The sequence below is a fragment of the Xylocopa sonorina genome, chromosome 9 (assembly GCF_050948175.1).
Source record: "Xylocopa sonorina isolate GNS202 chromosome 9, iyXylSono1_principal, whole genome shotgun sequence".
Lineage (NCBI taxonomy): Eukaryota > Metazoa > Arthropoda > Insecta > Hymenoptera > Apidae > Xylocopa > Xylocopa sonorina.
Window position 1 is genome coordinate 10,831,740 of NC_135201.1, and position 17,003 is coordinate 10,848,742.

General features: G+C 43.2%; 1 protein-coding gene across 1 annotated transcript in view; it reads left to right on the forward strand.

The window, feature by feature from the left end:
• Window positions 1-17,003, forward strand: part of Mgl (low-density lipoprotein receptor-related protein megalin) — a 31,236-nt gene extending 14,233 nt beyond the window's left edge. Inside the window, exons 4-18 of the mRNA XM_076901869.1 lie at window positions 408-662; window positions 787-1,041; window positions 1,275-1,391; window positions 1,460-9,658; window positions 9,744-10,311; window positions 10,396-10,639; window positions 10,722-11,329; window positions 11,410-11,702; window positions 11,792-12,547; window positions 12,635-12,889; window positions 12,975-13,481; window positions 13,566-13,942; window positions 14,020-14,621; window positions 14,712-14,811; window positions 14,890-17,003. Of these exons, the coding sequence (XP_076757984.1) occupies window positions 408-662; window positions 787-1,041; window positions 1,275-1,391; window positions 1,460-9,658; window positions 9,744-10,311; window positions 10,396-10,639; window positions 10,722-11,329; window positions 11,410-11,702; window positions 11,792-12,547; window positions 12,635-12,889; window positions 12,975-13,481; window positions 13,566-13,942; window positions 14,020-14,621; window positions 14,712-14,811; window positions 14,890-15,165 (13,412 nt within the window). The 3' untranslated portion in view covers window positions 15,166-17,003. The remainder of the gene's footprint in view (window positions 1-407; window positions 663-786; window positions 1,042-1,274; window positions 1,392-1,459; window positions 9,659-9,743; window positions 10,312-10,395; window positions 10,640-10,721; window positions 11,330-11,409; window positions 11,703-11,791; window positions 12,548-12,634; window positions 12,890-12,974; window positions 13,482-13,565; window positions 13,943-14,019; window positions 14,622-14,711; window positions 14,812-14,889) is intronic.

Genomic DNA, 17,003 nt, shown 5'->3' on the forward strand with positions numbered 1-17,003 from the left:
CTGTAACGGGAGCTTAGATTAGGGTGATAAAGTCTGTAGTGATAAATGTAATTTTTAGTTTTGTAAGTCATGCAACGCGTTCTCTCTGCTCTTTTTTCTTTTAGAGTGAGAGAGATAAAAACCAATGAATTTCTTACATAATAGGAATAGAACTACGTCCGTGTCTCTAATAGAGGCAGATATACATCGATATATTAAATTGTCATAGCATGCGAAATTATCTAGCTCGATTTGATCTTTGAATCATGCACGGTGTTTCAAAATGTTGGTGGAAAAGAAGAGGAGACGAACGGTGGGAATGAAAGGCGCAAGAATGAATCGCATTGTTTGTTTATGAATTGAAAAAATGGTTAAGAGAAGAAAAGAAATTTCCGAGCGAGAGATTGCTAACCGAAAACTTCGCAAAGATTACAGGAAATGTCAGCCGGATGACTTCCGGTGTGGCGGCACGACGCCAGACCTGTGCATCCCAAAGGAGAAAAAGTGCGACGGTTATCTGGATTGTCGAAACGGCCGAGACGAGGAGAAATGCGAGAACAACGCGAAACCAGCTTGCAGATTGGATCAGTTCAGGTGTAATTCCACGCAGCGTTGCATCGAACAATCCGCGAGATGTAACTACAAGGACGACTGTGGAGACAACAGTGACGAGGAGAATTGCCGTATGTCCTAGCTTTACGCGTATAAATAAATGATATGTCCCATAAGAGGATTGTCGTAACGTTAGATTCGAATGTTACCCTTGGTATCAAATTGTACACAGCCATTGAAACGATGAACTTTTAGACTTTCAACTGTGCACGATGAACCAGTTCCGCTGCGCAAATGCGCTTTGCATACCAAGATCCTACGTCTGCGACGGACACAAAGACTGCCAGGATGGCTCCGATGAGAAGTCCTGCACCACGACTACCTGTCCTCGCAACAAATTCGTGTGCCCCAGAGGAACAAGCGATGGCAAACCTCTTTGCATAGATCGGTCACAGATCTGTGACGGAAAGTCTGATTGTTACGATGAAGCCGATGAAGAATCAACTTGTTGTAAGTACCGCATACCTCAGTGATGCCTAATATTTGAAGAATTCAATTACTTAGTCGATGATTAATCGAGCAAAGTATCAATTTCGTTTTTTTATTCTAATTGGTACGCTAAAAGGTGGATCTTCGAATCAGGTACTTTCCTATAATTTGAACTTAAGCATAATTTGTGGTTCAGTAGTTAGAAATCTGACTGAAGGTACGTTTTTGTGATCCTTTATCCTTTTTGTTCGCAGCATCAGTTTCGTGCCCTTCATTGGCGTGTCGATACAAGTGTCGGGCATCGCCGACTGGAGGAGTTTGCTATTGCCCTCCAGGTTGGGTGCTTGCAAATGATTCAGCGACTTGTTTAGGTATGTAAGAACCTTTTGTACAGGAGTAGTAGAGTCGACCAAGCTTCTATTCTTGTTCTATTGGATAGATCGCGATGAGTGCTCGGAATGGGGATTTTGCGAACAGCTGTGTGAGAATACTGAGGGTTCTTATATCTGCAGTTGCGCCCCAGGCTTTACACTGCAGGCACGCAACAAGTGTCGAGCGCAGCAGCACGCCGGCGTGAAACTAGAACTATTAGTTGCTCAAGAAAGAGCTATTTGGAGGATGTCTCCTAACGGCGAAGAAAGAAGCATCGTTACCAATACTACTGGAGCCAGTGGAGTGGATTATCTATATTCCAGAGATCTGCTTTTCTGGAGCGACGTTAAGACCAAAAAAGTGCACTTAGAACCCCTAAACAGTGAAGATTCCAGCTCCAGGATTGCCATATACTTAACAAACTCATGGGGACCAGTTGCCATTGCGGTAGACTGGATCGGGGAAAAGTTATACGTTGTGGACTCTGTGGTTCAGAAGATTGACGTACTTGAGTTAGATGGAAGGTTCCACGGCATTGCTTTAAGTTCCAATCTAACAAATCCAACAGATATTGGCTTAGATCCAACAGTGGGCATAATGTTCATAGCTGACAGTAAACAAGTTCTAAGAGCAAACATGGATGGAACAGTAGCTTTTCCAGTTGTCTTTGAGGCTGCCTACAAGGTGTCTGGCGTTGCTGTGGACGTAATCGCTCGAAGGATCTTCTGGTGTGATTCCCAACTAGACTACATCGAGACCGCTGACTATCTTGGAAGAAATAGAGTAATGCTACTTAGAGGACCGCAAATACCTTCCCCGACAAGGCTAACACTTTTCGAGAACAGAATCTATTGGACAGATGGCACAAAGCAGGCTATAATGAGCGTAGATAAAACGGAAGGTGATTATTCCATACAGACTGTCTATAAGATGAGAGATACAAAAGCCATTAAGGCTCTGCATCCTCTAACTCAACCAACGGTTTCCAATCCGTGTGGGAATAACAATGGCGGTTGCCAACATATGTGTATAGTAACCGCAGCCAGTGATCAGGAAAATAGATTAGGTTATCGATGTGCCTGTCACATAGGCTGGCGGTTATCCAGTGATCAGAGGAACTGTATCTTAGTGCAGGAATTTTTAATGTACTCGCAGCAAAGATTTATCAAAGGTAGGGTATTAGATCCTGTCATGGAAGGATTCAGCGATGCCATCTCTCCTGTAGTTTCCAGGAGAGCCAGATTTGTTGGTCTAGATTACGACGCGCACGATCAGTACATTTATTATAGCGACGTTTTGCAGGATGTAATCTATCGTGTCCATCAAAATGGTACCAATCGTGAAATTGTTTTAGCGAGTCAGAATGAAGGTGTAGAAGGCCTTGCAGTCGACTGGGCTGCCAAGAACTTGTATTATATTGATTCTAGAAAGGGAACACTAAATGTCCTGAGCACAAGGAATGTCACTTATCGCAGAACGCTATTGAAGAATCTAAAACGGCCAAGAGCCATTGTGATTCACCCTAATCAGGGATATATCTTCTTCTCTGAATGGGATAGGCCTGCAAATATTAGCAGAGCTTATACGGATGGTTCCAACCTGGTGGTGTTTAAAAATTTGACTCTGGGTTGGCCCAACGGTTTGGCCATTGATTTTGCAAAAGACAGACTGTACTGGTGCGATGCTCTCCTAGATAACGTACAGCATTCCAATTTGAACGGTACCGATGTAAGGACAGTTAACTCAAGACTAATCAGGCATCCCTTCTCTATGGCCATTCACGAGCAGTGGATGTATATTACTGACTGGCGATTGGATGCCATTATTCGACTTCATAAAGAAACTGGGGAACAGGAGTCCTTTCTCGTACGGCAACCCGAAACAAACAGACTCTATGGTGTGAAGGTCTACAGTCGTCATATTCAGACCTCATTACAGGATCATCCGTGCTCAATTAATAACGGGGGATGTGATAAATTATGTTTCGCCATTCCTCAAAATAATACTAACAGGTACACCAGACTAACTAGAGTCTGTGGTTGTCCCTATGGTGAACGTCTTCAGGCTAATGGGAAGTCCTGCACACCAGATCCAGAGGCTGAGCCACCTTTAGATGCTTGTCCCAACACATGGGACTTTACCTGCGCAAATCAGAGATGTGTATCAAATGCATGGGTCTGTGACGGTGAAAATGACTGTCTGGATAACAGTGACGAGCGAAACTGTACCAAATCGACGTGTGCTCCGAACGAATTCCAATGTAAATCAGGTAAATGTGTTCCTATGGGATTCCTCTGTGACATGGAGGACGACTGTAAAGATTATAGTGATGAGGCGGGCTGTGCAAATGTCACCTGCAGCGCCAACCAATTCATTTGCGCTAATAATAGATGTATACCCAACACCTGGAAGTGTGACTCTGAAAATGACTGTGGTGATAGTTCTGATGAAGGAGAGTTCTGTGTAGCTAAGACTTGTTCCTATTACCAATTCACCTGTCCAAGATCAGGACATTGCATCCCAAGGTCATGGGTCTGTGACGGTGACAACGACTGTTTCGACCAGCAGGATGAGGTGGATTGTCCAGCAGTCACCTGTTTGAGTACTCAGTTTACCTGTGCTGATCAAAAGATGTGCATTCTCGAGTCATACAAATGTGATAGTATATCTGACTGTAACGATGGCAGTGATGAAATCGGGTGTCCTTCTCTGGCCCCGAATCAGTGCAATACTGAGAAGCAGTTCCAATGTGTTAGTTCTGCATTGTGCATTCCGAGGAGTTGGTATTGTGACGGTACTGCAGACTGTCCGGACAGGTCCGACGAACCAGCTTCTTGTGGACAAGTTGACTGTCAACAAGGCTTCTTGAAGTGTCGCAATGACAAGTGTGTATACAAAGCATACATTTGTGATGGAAAAGATGATTGCGGCGATGGATCTGACGAAGATACAGAGCTGCATGCTTGCACTGCGCCTGAATTCAAATGCGACTCGCAGCAATGGAAGTGTCCAAATGTAACCAACACTTGTGTGAATATAACTAGTGTCTGTGATGGGAAATTTGACTGTCCCAATGGTGCAGACGAGGGTGTGGCGTGTGATTTTCAGGAATGCCAATTCAGAGGAGGCTACTGTAGTAACAAATGCATTCAAACACCTCTAGGTAAACAGTGTATATGTCCTTTAGGTGAAGAACTGAGCAAAGATGGCTATACTTGTCACGATCTAAATGAATGTGAGCCACCAGGACGTTGTTCTCAGATCTGTGTTAACATCAAGGGTGGTTACTTTTGTAATTGCGTTCAGGGGTACAATCTGGAGAAGGATAAGCATACTTGTAAGGCGTTCAATCATAGTGCTGCATTTCTAATCATATCTAACAGGCACACGATTTTGGTAGCCGATCTGCAGGAACAAGCATTAGAAAGGGTACCCATTAACGTGGAAAATGTTGTTGCAACTGCCAGCAATATGCATACAGGTACAATTTTCTGGTCGGATATGAAATTAAAGAAAATATCAAGATTGGACAGAGGCAGTGATCCCGAGGATGTGATTTCAACTGGACTAGACCTAGTGGAAGGTCTTGCGTACGATTGGATAGGTCAGAACTTGTATTGGTTGGATTCCAAACTGAACACTATTGAAGTAGCCAAGGAGACAGGCGCCAGCAGAATGATATTGGTTAAAGAAAACATCACTCAACCTAGAGGCATGTGCTTGGATCCCAGCCCTGGTGCAAGATGGCTCTTCTGGACGGACTGGGGCGAAAATCCTCGAATTGAGAGAATTGGTATGGATGGTACCAATAGATCAACCATAATCAGCACCAAAATTTACTGGCCAAATGGTCTTGCCTTGGACATCGCGAATAAGAGAATATACTTTGCTGACAGTAAACTGGATTTCATTGACACATGCCTTTACGACGGAAGCAAGAGGATTCAAGTACTAGCTAATTCCCACTATCTTCTGCATCCACACTCTTTGACATTATTCGAAGACACTATGTATTGGACAGACAGACAATTGAACAGAGTACTATCTGCCCACAAGTTCTATGGTACAAACCAAACTGTGGTATCCCATTTAATATCTCAACCCTTGTCAATACATGTCCATCATCCTGTTTTACAGCCGCTTACACCAAATCCTTGCGAAAATGCTAGTTGCGCTCATTTGTGTCTGTTATCTCCTACAAGTCCCCACGGTTACACTTGTAAATGTCAAATTGGATTCAAGTTAGTGTTCAATGGTCAGTGCTTGGAAGAGGAGGTACCTTATTTGATGGTGTTGCGAGGCTCTCAGATTGTGGATGTTTCATTAACACCAGGAAATAGTAAAACCGGTTACATCACCCCTGTAGTTGGAGTTGAGGGAGGTAAATTCATTGACTACGACAAGAAGAAGAGAATGATCTACTGGTTGCAGGCTAAGGATGACGACGACGAGAATGGCACTATCTATACGACTCCGTATAACGGTGGCAACAGAACTGAATTTCCTAATCCTTCCGGTGATAGTGGAATTGTTGGTGCACCATCTGCAATGGCATTCGACTGGCTGGGGAGAAATTTATTTATTGGAAACAAGTATGCCTCTAACATAGAGGCTATAAAGATAGACGGTAAACCGAGATACAGGACAATTGTGCTTGCCAATGATGGAAATGAAACATCCGTAGCCAAGCCAAAGGCTCTGTGCGTTGATCCTCTTGATGGACATATATTCTGGGTAGATGACGGAAGTTTTGGCATCCCCACGAAGATTGGAAGGGTCAATATGGATGGTACAGATCCTATCATACTTGTCAACCAAGTACAAAGACTAGAGGCTATTACAATTGATATTGCTACCAAAACCGTCTATTTCAGTGCACTGTATCCAGCTCAGATTATATCAATGTCAACAGATGGACAAAATCGCAGAATTATAGTTTCAGAAAACATAGCGTTTCCAAAAGCGCTCGCTGTTCATGAATCAAGACTATACTTTCTTGATCCACAGTATGACAAAATAGAACGAGTGGATCTACCTGACGGAGGGAACCCTACCACGATAATCGACAACGATTCTGAATTAAAGACCTTGACCATTTACAAGAAACGGGTCATCGGAGAACATCCATGCTTTGTAAACAATGGTGGCTGTGAACAAATCTGTCTCCCAGCTTCTGGAGGAACTAGGGTCTGTGCTTGTGGTATGGAGTACCGTAAAATCAATGACACTTTCTGCGAACCTTTCAAGACCTTTGCAGTAGTCACACAATTGGATGTAGCTAGGGGATATAGTCTAAAGGATGCAAAGGAAGCAATGGTGCCAATCTCAGGCGTGGGACATCATATCTTGCACGTAGATGTGTACAGCGCAGGTAATTGGATTTACTGGGTAGAATTCAACCGAGGCATGTGGAATGGAATCTTTCGTGTCAGACCAAACGGCACTGAATTGCAGCACGTTGTAAAGCAGGGTATAGGTTCGAATGGTATCAGAGGCCTTGCTGTCGATTGGGTAGCTGGAAATCTGTATTTCACTAATGTGTTCCCACATGATAATTATGTGGAAGTATGCAAGCTGGATGGCACCAATAGGAAAGTGTTAGTAAAGAAGACCACAGATTCTCCTAGAGAATTAGCCGTGAATCCTATTAAACGATATCTTTACTGGATAGATTATGGTCAATATCCAAGGCTAGGCAAGGCATATCTAGATGGAAGTCACTGGACGCCTATAATTACGACTGGCATCAGCACCCCGCGTGATATAACCATCGATCTCGCTACGCATGACGTTTACTGGGTAGACTCTAAGCAAGATACTATTCAGAAATTCTCATATACAGGTGGAAATCGTCAGATTATCAGAGGAAACCTTCCTAATCCCATGGGTATCGCTATTTATGGAAACGATGTTTACTGGGTAGACAGAAACCTGGCCACCGTTTTCAAAGCCAGCAAACAAAGTAACATCAGTTTGCCAACGACAGTGAGATCGAATTTGCCCAAACTAAGAGATATTGTTATGTTTGACGAGAGTAGTCAACCACCAGATCCAACGAATCCCTGTTCACCGGATGGCAATGCGGGTTGTGAACAACTGTGTTTCGCCATGCCCAAAGAAAGTCCAGTGCCTTTCAAGTGTGAATGTGCAGTTGGTAAACTGGCAGCCGATGGTAAGAGCTGTGAACACGTACACGAGTATTTGGTGTTTGCTACTAGGACAGAGATCAGAGCTATCGGTTTGGACCCACAAAATACTAGCGTACCATTCAATCCGGTTGGAAATCTGACCAACGTGGTTGGCGTAGACTTTGATTACCAAGACAAGAAATTATTATTTACCCAAATAAGGCCTTGGGCCAAAATAGCTTGGATACAAGCAGAGAATCCTTCTTCTGAAATTCACACATTGATTAGCAAAGGAATCAATCCAGAGGGTATCTCCTATGATTGGACACAGAAGAAGGTCTACTGGACAGACTCATCGAACAATAGCATTTATGCGATGGACCTAGATGGATCAAACTTAGTAATGATCGCCAGAGTAGACAGACCTAGGGCTATAGTTGTTGATCCCTGTAACGGAACGCTATACTTTACTGACTGGGGTCGTTTCGGAACATCTGGAAAGATTTTCAGGACTACAATGGCAGGTTCCATGAAGAAAGCCATAATTGACAAAGATCTTTCTCAGCCTAGTGGCTTGGCAATCGATTATGAGGACAATATGTTGTACTGGACTGATGCGGTTAGAGAGAAAATCGAACGTTCAGAATTAGATGGAAAGAATCGACAAGTTTTAGTCAGTGCAACTATATATCCATTTGCCATAACAGTTTTCAGAGAGCACATTTACTGGACTGATTTACAGTTAAGGGGAGTATATCGTGCTGAGAAACATACAGGTGCAAACAAGGTAGAACTGGTAAAACGATTGGAGGATTCGCCTAGAGATTTACATATCTATTCAGCAGGTAGGCAGCAGTGCAAAGTAAATCCTTGTAATATTTCGAATGGCGGCTGCGACCAATCTTGCCACCCCGGCTTAAATGGTTCGGTGGAGTGCAAATGCGATGACAACAGCAGGCTAGTAAACGAAGATAGAATGTGCGTGCCTAAGAACGTGACTTGTGATTCAAGTAAGTTTGCCTGTAGAAATGGCCGTTGTATTTCGAGAATGTGGGCCTGCGATGGCGATGACGACTGTGGCGATGGTTCTGATGAATACCCCAACTACTGTTCTTACCATTCGTGCAGTCCCAATGAATTCAGATGCAACAATGGCAGATGCATCTTCAAAACCTGGAAATGCGATCACGAAAACGACTGTCGCGATGGTAGCGACGAAGAGGGCTGCGTATACCCTCCCTGTGGCGCTGGAGAGTTTACTTGTGCCAATTATCGCTGCATCTCTCAATCAATGGTTTGCAACGGTATCAACGATTGTAAAGACAATATCACTTCAGACGAGACCCACGAACGTTGCCCTACGAACATTACATGCCAGCCTGATTATCTCAAATGTGAAAAGACCAACATATGCGTAGAGCCGTATTGGCTTTGCGATGGAGACAACGATTGCGGAGATAATAGCGACGAAAATACGTTGTTTTGTGCTCAGAGAGTTTGTCCCCAGAATAGCTTCAGGTGTTCCAATCACAGATGCATTCCTGCCACTTGGTACTGCGACGGAGATGATGATTGCGTGGATGGTAATGACGAACCATCATCGTATTGTAAATCAGAAGGGAGAACTTGTTTCGGCGATCTGTTCACCTGCGACAATGGCAACTGCATACCTAGAATTTATATCTGCGATGGCGACAACGACTGCTTGGATAACTCTGACGAGGACAGACGGCACCAGTGCAACGACAGGAAATGCGACGAGGAGACTGAATTTACGTGCACTGCGAATAAGATGTGGAACAAGGCGCAGTGTATCCCAAGGAAGTGGATTTGCGACGGGGATCCCGATTGCGTCGATGGAGCTGATGAAAATGTGACGCTGCACAATTGTCCCACCCCAACACCTTGCGCTGAGAACCAGTTCACCTGTCAGAATGGACGATGTTTAAACCAAAACTGGCTATGCGATCATGATAATGACTGTGGCGATGGCAGCGACGAAGGAAAGTTCTGTAACTCCAGATACAAGCCTTGTACGTCCCAAGAGTTTACTTGTCACAACTTCAAATGCATCAGGAAGCAGTCCCGCTGCGATGGCCTGGATGATTGCGGTGATTATTCGGATGAAAATGGATGTCGTACGTAGCGCACTATTATTTCTAACGATTTACCCTATCAAGGTGTACACTGATATATTACATTATTTTTGTTTTTAATTTACAGCTCCAAAGACGGGGAACACAACATGTCCAAACCCAGGAGAATTCATGTGTGCAAATGGAAACTGTATTGACCAGCGACTGGTCTGCAACAAAGAACCTGACTGTGCAGACGAAAGTGACGAACCTGCTCATTGTAACGTGGACGAATGCGCTGTTATAGAAATGAATCAATGCAGTCAGAAATGTGTTGACACGCCGACAAGTTACTATTGCGAATGCAATCCAGGTTACAAGCTGTTGGAGGATGGAAAAGCTTGCGAAGATATAGATGAATGCGTAGAAACACCGCAGGTGTGTAGCCAGCAGTGCCAGAATACACCAGGAAGCTTCTATTGCAAATGTAATCATTACTGGTACGAACGAGCCGCTGATGAGCATACTTGTAAGAGGAGAGACCATACCATACCATGGATCATCTTCACAAATAAATACTATGTCAGGAACATGTCCATCGATGCTCACAATTATAGCCTGATGCACCAAGATCTCATCAATGTTGTTGCACTAGATGCTGATTATGCTGAACAGATGCTTTATTTCTGTGACGTTACTGCTAAAACAATATTCAGGTAGAATAAAGTTTCTTGTTCTTTCAATAATGATATATTCAAAAATGTTAGGGCTAATTTATTCATGCACAATTCTTTTTACAGGGCACCCATCGCTGGTGGCGAAAGAGAGGCAATTATCAGACACGACAGCCTTGGTTTGGAAGGGATAGCTGTCGATTGGATAGGTCGGAAATTATATTGGTTGGACCGACATGCCAAACATTTAGACGTTGCTGAGCTTAATGGCACCAATAGAAAGACTCTGTTGACTGGTATAGCTGATCCACGCGCTATTGTCGTACATCCTCGTACAGGATATTTGTACTTCACTTCTTGGCACCTTCAAGTGATTATCTCAAACTTAAACCAGCTTCAATTTATCAAACGCGAAACATTGTATTTAATATTAAAATTGTTTTCATTTCCAGGCTTACATTGGCAAAATGGGAATGGATGGAAGCAATTTCACAAGAATTCTCACATGGGAGGATGACATAGCTTGGCCCAACGCTTTGACTATTGATTATTTCACTGACAGAATATTCTGGGCCGATGCTCATTTAGATTATATTGCATTTGCTGACTTGGAGGGACACAATAGGCGTAAAGTTCTTTCTGGAGCTGATGTACCCCACGTTTTCGCCATAACTGTATTCGATGACTTTATTTTCTGGACCGACTGGAATCTGAAAGCGATCAGCAGGGCAGAAAAATTCTCCGGTGCCAATTTGCGAATCCTTAGAAACACTACTCATAGACCATACGATATACATGCGTATCATCCCCTGAGGCAACTACCTTATAGCAATCCATGCGCGGAAAACAATGGCGGATGTTCCCATTTGTGCCTTATTTCACCACCTGCAAGCTCCTACCTGTTAGAAGGTTATGGTCAACCTGGTGTAACCTCATATAAGTGCAACTGTCCTAATCAGTTTGTGTTGGACAAGGATGGAAAGACCTGTAGGGCAAATTGTACTGCCGGTCAGCATAAGTGTGGTCCTCCGGATGAAAAATGCATACCGTGGTATTGGAAGTGAGTATGAAACGTATTTAAAAAAGTGCATTCTTGCACTATCAGGTTGGATGTTGCAATTAACAAGTTTAATCTTAAAGGTGTGACGGTGAGAAGGATTGCAAGGATGGTTCAGATGAACCCACTGGTTGTCCACCACGAGTTTGTCGACCCAGCGTCTTCCAGTGTGCAAATGATAACTGCAAGCCCAGTGCAGCCGTCTGTGATGGAGTGGACGATTGCGGGGACAGGAGTGACGAGAGTCATTGTGATCTAGATTGTAGTGAATTAGAATTTAAGTGTAAATCCAATGGGCGTTGTATTCATGAATCCTGGAAATGTGATGGAGACACTGATTGCAAGGATGGTAGCGACGAAGATCCTGCTATCTGCCGTAAGCTTTTCTCTCCAAGTATTTTACCGATATTACAACTGACCAATCGTGCGAAAATAACAAAATATTCCTCCGTTTTATCTATCCAGACAACCGACCGTGCGATCCAAATACAGAATTTACTTGCAAAAATGGCAGATGCATTCAGAAAGTATGGATGTGTGACTCTGACAATGACTGCGGCGATGACAGCGACGAGCCAGCGTACATGTGCCGGCAAAGGAACTGTACCACTGGCTGGCAACGCTGTCCAGGTCATGCCAATTATCGTTGCATACCTAAATGGCTCTTCTGCGACGGCAAGGACGACTGCCGTGACGGTTCTGACGAGCTACCCGAGCATTGTCCAAAGTGTGACCCGAAAATGGACTTCAAATGTGCTAACAACAGATGCGTGCCAAAGCAATGGCTTTGTGACTTCGCTGACGATTGTGGCGATGGTAGCGACGAGGCTGATGCCATGTGCAAGGATCACTACAGAGAGTGTTCAGAGTCCGAGTTCCGTTGCGACAATGGCAAATGCATCGCGTCCAGGTGGAGGTGTGACGAGGAGGATGACTGTGGAGATAACAGCGACGAGAATGGCTGTCAGAAGTTTGTGTGCCAGTCTGACTCGTTCCAATGCGCAAGTGGCCATTGCATAGGGTCACACTTGAAATGCGACGGGACACGAGATTGCAAGGACATGAGTGACGAGATAGGATGCCCCCCAAAATTCCCAGGGGGAAGATATTGCTCAGCGGCGAGATTCCAGTGTGATAATAATCTCTGTGTCTACCCCACGGACGTGTGCGATGGAAGCGACGATTGTGGCGACGGTTCCGATGAAAACCCCGCCATGTGTGGTATGGATTTTCGCTTTTCAATCTGCAACAACACCCTGGTTCACCATGGGATCGGCTTTAATCGTATTATTTAATGATATCTTTCAGCGAACTTCAAATGTGACACAACCAAAAAGTTCCAATGTGCCAATCACAAGTGTATTGGTAAATATGAACTGTGCGACGGCATTGACAACTGTGGCGATGGTTCTGATGAAAACAACATGACCATGTGTGCATCCAGAGTGCGTCCTTGCAATCCTATAAACGAGTTCCCTTGTGCTAATAAGAAATGCGTCGACCGATCGAAGCTCTGCGACTTTGCCGACGATTGTGGGGATTCTTCTGATGAGCTTGGCTGCCGTAAGTCGTTCTACCGCTTAATCTATCTTCAATTTATCGTGTAAATTAAACTGAAACAACTAAAATCCATTACTTTCTGACGTAGATCACAATAAACCCTGTCTGGACAGCAACAAAGGTGGCTGTTCTCACTATTGTCACAATATCACCGACGGTGGCTATATCTGTGCGTGTTATCCGGGCTATATAATCTCACAGGAGAATCGGAAACACTGCGAGGATATCGACGAATGCGCGACCGGTCAGCACCATTGCTCCCACCTTTGCACCAACTTAAACGGCAGCTACTCCTGCTCCTGTAGAGAAGGTTTCGAATTGTCTGATCATCGTAGCGGCGTTTGCAAAGCCGAGAAGGGCGACACGATAATTCTGTTCGCCAGCGGACGTGAAATCAGAGGCTACAATCCTCATAATAAAGAAGAACTCGAGGTTATCGCGAACGAAAAGAGGGTGCATGCCCTGGACTTTGATCCCAAGTCCGAGTACGTGTTTTGGATTAACAGTTTCGACAAATCCATCAAGCGGTCCTATATGGTAAATGCGAAGAACGGGGAGGTGAAAATTGGATACGCTCAGAACCTCAATATAAAAAGTAATTCATTTGTTCGCAACATTGTATTGGCGTGCGTATTACGAAACGTATAGAAATTAAAATAAACAATTATTTTTGTTACAGGTGACTCGAGCCTCTCGAGTTTGGCGGTAGATTGGATTTCCGGTAATCTCTATTGGACGGAAATTGGCGATACAGGAACCACGTTGTTTGGACGAGTGATGATGTCAAAGGCGGACGGCAGATATCGTCGAAGTGTAATAACAGTCGGTTTAAACATTCCTACTGCTATTGTAGTGGATCCAGAGTTCGGTCGGATATTTTGGGCGGACGCAGGAAGTCAACCTAAGATCGAGACCGCTTGGATGGACGGCGATAAGCGGAGACAATTGATCACCGATAGAATTGGGAATCCTGTTGCCCTCACCATCGACTATTCTATGCAACACGTCCTCTATTGGGCTGACAGTAAACATAATACCATAGAATCCGTTGAACCAGTAAGCTTAAACACTATTTTACCCCGATCGGATACAAAAAAGCTTTATCTTACTTCATAAATATCATTTCTTTTTAGGATGGATCCAACAGAAAGATAATCCTGAAAGGGGAGAACCTGAAACATCCACTCTCTTTGGATGTTTTCGAGAACAGTCTCTATTGGATAACCACGAAAACTGAAGAACTGATCAGGCAGGATAAATTCGGTAGAGGAGTGCCCGAGGTGGTTCTCAAGCATGTGCCTAACTCAAGCGGAGTCAAGATATACCATCCGCAGAGATACAACACCTCTTTGAGGAATGTTTGTCACGAAGACCAATGCACTCATCTGTGCGTACCGATTCCTGGTGGAAGTCGTTGCCTCTGCTCAGATAGCATTGGCCCTCTTAAGCAAAGAAAAATTGTACAGTCGAATGAGCGTAACTGCGACGCCACTAACGAAAGACCGCTCCCAGCACCGAGAATCTGCCTTTGTAGGAACGGTGGATTGTGTCAAGAAGTCGAAGAGAATAAATTACAGTGCGACTGTCCGGTTCCCTTCCATGGGGAGTTTTGTGAGATTATGGTGGGAGCTAGATCGGGCAACGCTACAGCAGCCATTGTGATACCCGTTGTTATATCTGTATTGGTTCTACTTGGAGCCGCCGCTGTTATTATGGTGCTCAAGAAACGACCATTGTAAGCATCTCTTCGTTTTTGGGATTCGCTTCAGTTGTCGACAACTCGTTACTTTAATTAATCGTGCATGCGTTGGTAATGTTTTTTTAGTGGAAAACCTGGAGGACTTGGTGGTTTAACAGGTGCTCAAAGCGTATCCTTCAGGCAAGGAAGTAACGTTGAGTTTGGCGTACCAGCTCATGAAAGAATGGTAAATAAAGGTTCTTTTTGTAGGACTATATTCGTAAGTTGATATATACACTAAAAATTGCAACGATTTGTTAATTAGGAACCGCTAGACGTAGAATACAATCTTGGTGACGTGAGCAACAAGAATAGAGACTTCAGCAACCCCATGTACGATGCTGTGAACACTGAGACAGGTGCCACAAATGGCACCGGTGCCAGCAGTGTGTACGAGTTACCAGCTGAAATGAAACCATCCAGCATCCAGCACAAGGAGCCACCGCAGTTGCATCTGAAGAGAAAAGAATTGGATCCAACACCCATCGACTCGGGCAAAGACACGCAGCAGTTGGTCGAAGAAGACAAGTCCGAGTGTTAGATAGCTTAACTCATTTGTGCAATGACGTAGTTAAAAATTTCAAGCAATTCTGAGCCAGTTTTTAGGGAAGTTTCTTTTGTCTCTCAGACGTATGTATAGGTACATCTAATGCAGCACAAGACTGAGTATGTTCAACACAATTTTTGTGACGTATAAACGTCGGTGCGAAATTCAAAAAGGGGATCGCGGCAAAATTATGAATTTATATCTTTGCTTCTTTATAAGCTTGAAGAGAGACAGAGATGCAGAAAATACACGTCTAACTACGTCACTGTTTTTATGTAGGGATGCTCCCGTATCTGTGGCACTTCTATCTCAAACACAATTTTCTGTATCAACATCGTGATACCAATATAGAGAAAGGTAAATGAATTAAGGCATTAAAGGCGTTGGTGGAGAAGCGACGAGGAGTTTTGAGCAAAACGAAGGAGCAGATTAAATATTCTTGTTCTTGCTGAGATCGAAGTAAAACTGATATCGAGTTTGCGTCATCTTAGGTGCGACTTGTAAGTCTTGTAAATACGATTATCGCAGAATATTAATTTCACATTGTCCATGTACCATAATGAAACAAAACATTCCACACATTTTTCGAAGGCAGCTCGAGACGAATCAGGGAGGTGGGGGATGTTAAGGAACTATACGTTTTTAGTACACAAGCCTCGACAAATGATTCTTACGAAACATGTGTTTTCTCCGCGATGAACGGGGTGACAATATCCGTTAAGAAAGAGAGGAAGAGAAATTGTATTCTCTTCTCAGATTGTTCGACCACGTGTAAGCTTTGTTATATGCGTTTGTACATTTTTCTAGACTATGCGCGGGGAATGTCAATGTACAGTGTTTCTTCCGTAGCAGCTGTGATCGTAAAAATTACAAATTCGGTCCGAGTGTGCAAGGTGATGTTTTTAAACGAACAAAGCGTACCCGGCTTTTTATTGTACGCCCCAAACATGAGTGAGAGAGGTATCTTTCTTCTATTCTCTTTTCTTTTTTTTTTTTTTTTCTTTCTTTTAAGATCAATTAGTCAGTACAGTAGAATCTCGATCATAGAACAGCTTAGAAGTATTTGTATGATTTGTAATTTTGGAATATCTGCAGTTTTGTTGTTGTATGTTGCGTATCAAATTATAAGGATTGTTAACTCAACTCTTGACTAATGACTTTTTTTTTCATTCATCCAACATTCATCAATCGACGACTAGCAAACTGTTCTGCTTATAAATCTTGTATCTACTTCGAAACATGAATTAATCGCGTTTGAAATGAGATGTGATCGGATAGCTGATTCTTGAACAACTTCGCAATTCGCAATGTATCATAAATGAAAAAAAAGGTAACGTTGCAGGCAGTGAATTAATTGGTCGAGTTAGAAAGTTTTGCGGAGCAACTGGTTAATCAAGTTTCTACTGTACGATCCTTATCTTCTCTTTCCTTTTTTTTTTTTTTTAATACATAATAATACAAGCGTTGTACATAGATTTTACGGATCAACGAAGAAAATGAGCGGCACTGACTCACATTCTTTACAATTTATATATATATATATATATTTATGTATACATATAAATGTATATATATATATATTGAATAAATGTATTCATACATATTTGTATGTATATGTATGTATATATGCGTATGGATAAATTAATGCGCATCATCATTAGAATCGATTTTATCTCCTGGGCGGGGCTCCAGAGTATCCTAATTATTATGTTCAACTGTATCAGTATTTTCTGTATTTTTTTAACGACCCGACGAGATACGACGATTTGTTAATATATATATTGTTCGAACAATTAAACAGGTACCGTCCAAGAATAAACACTGAATTCTAA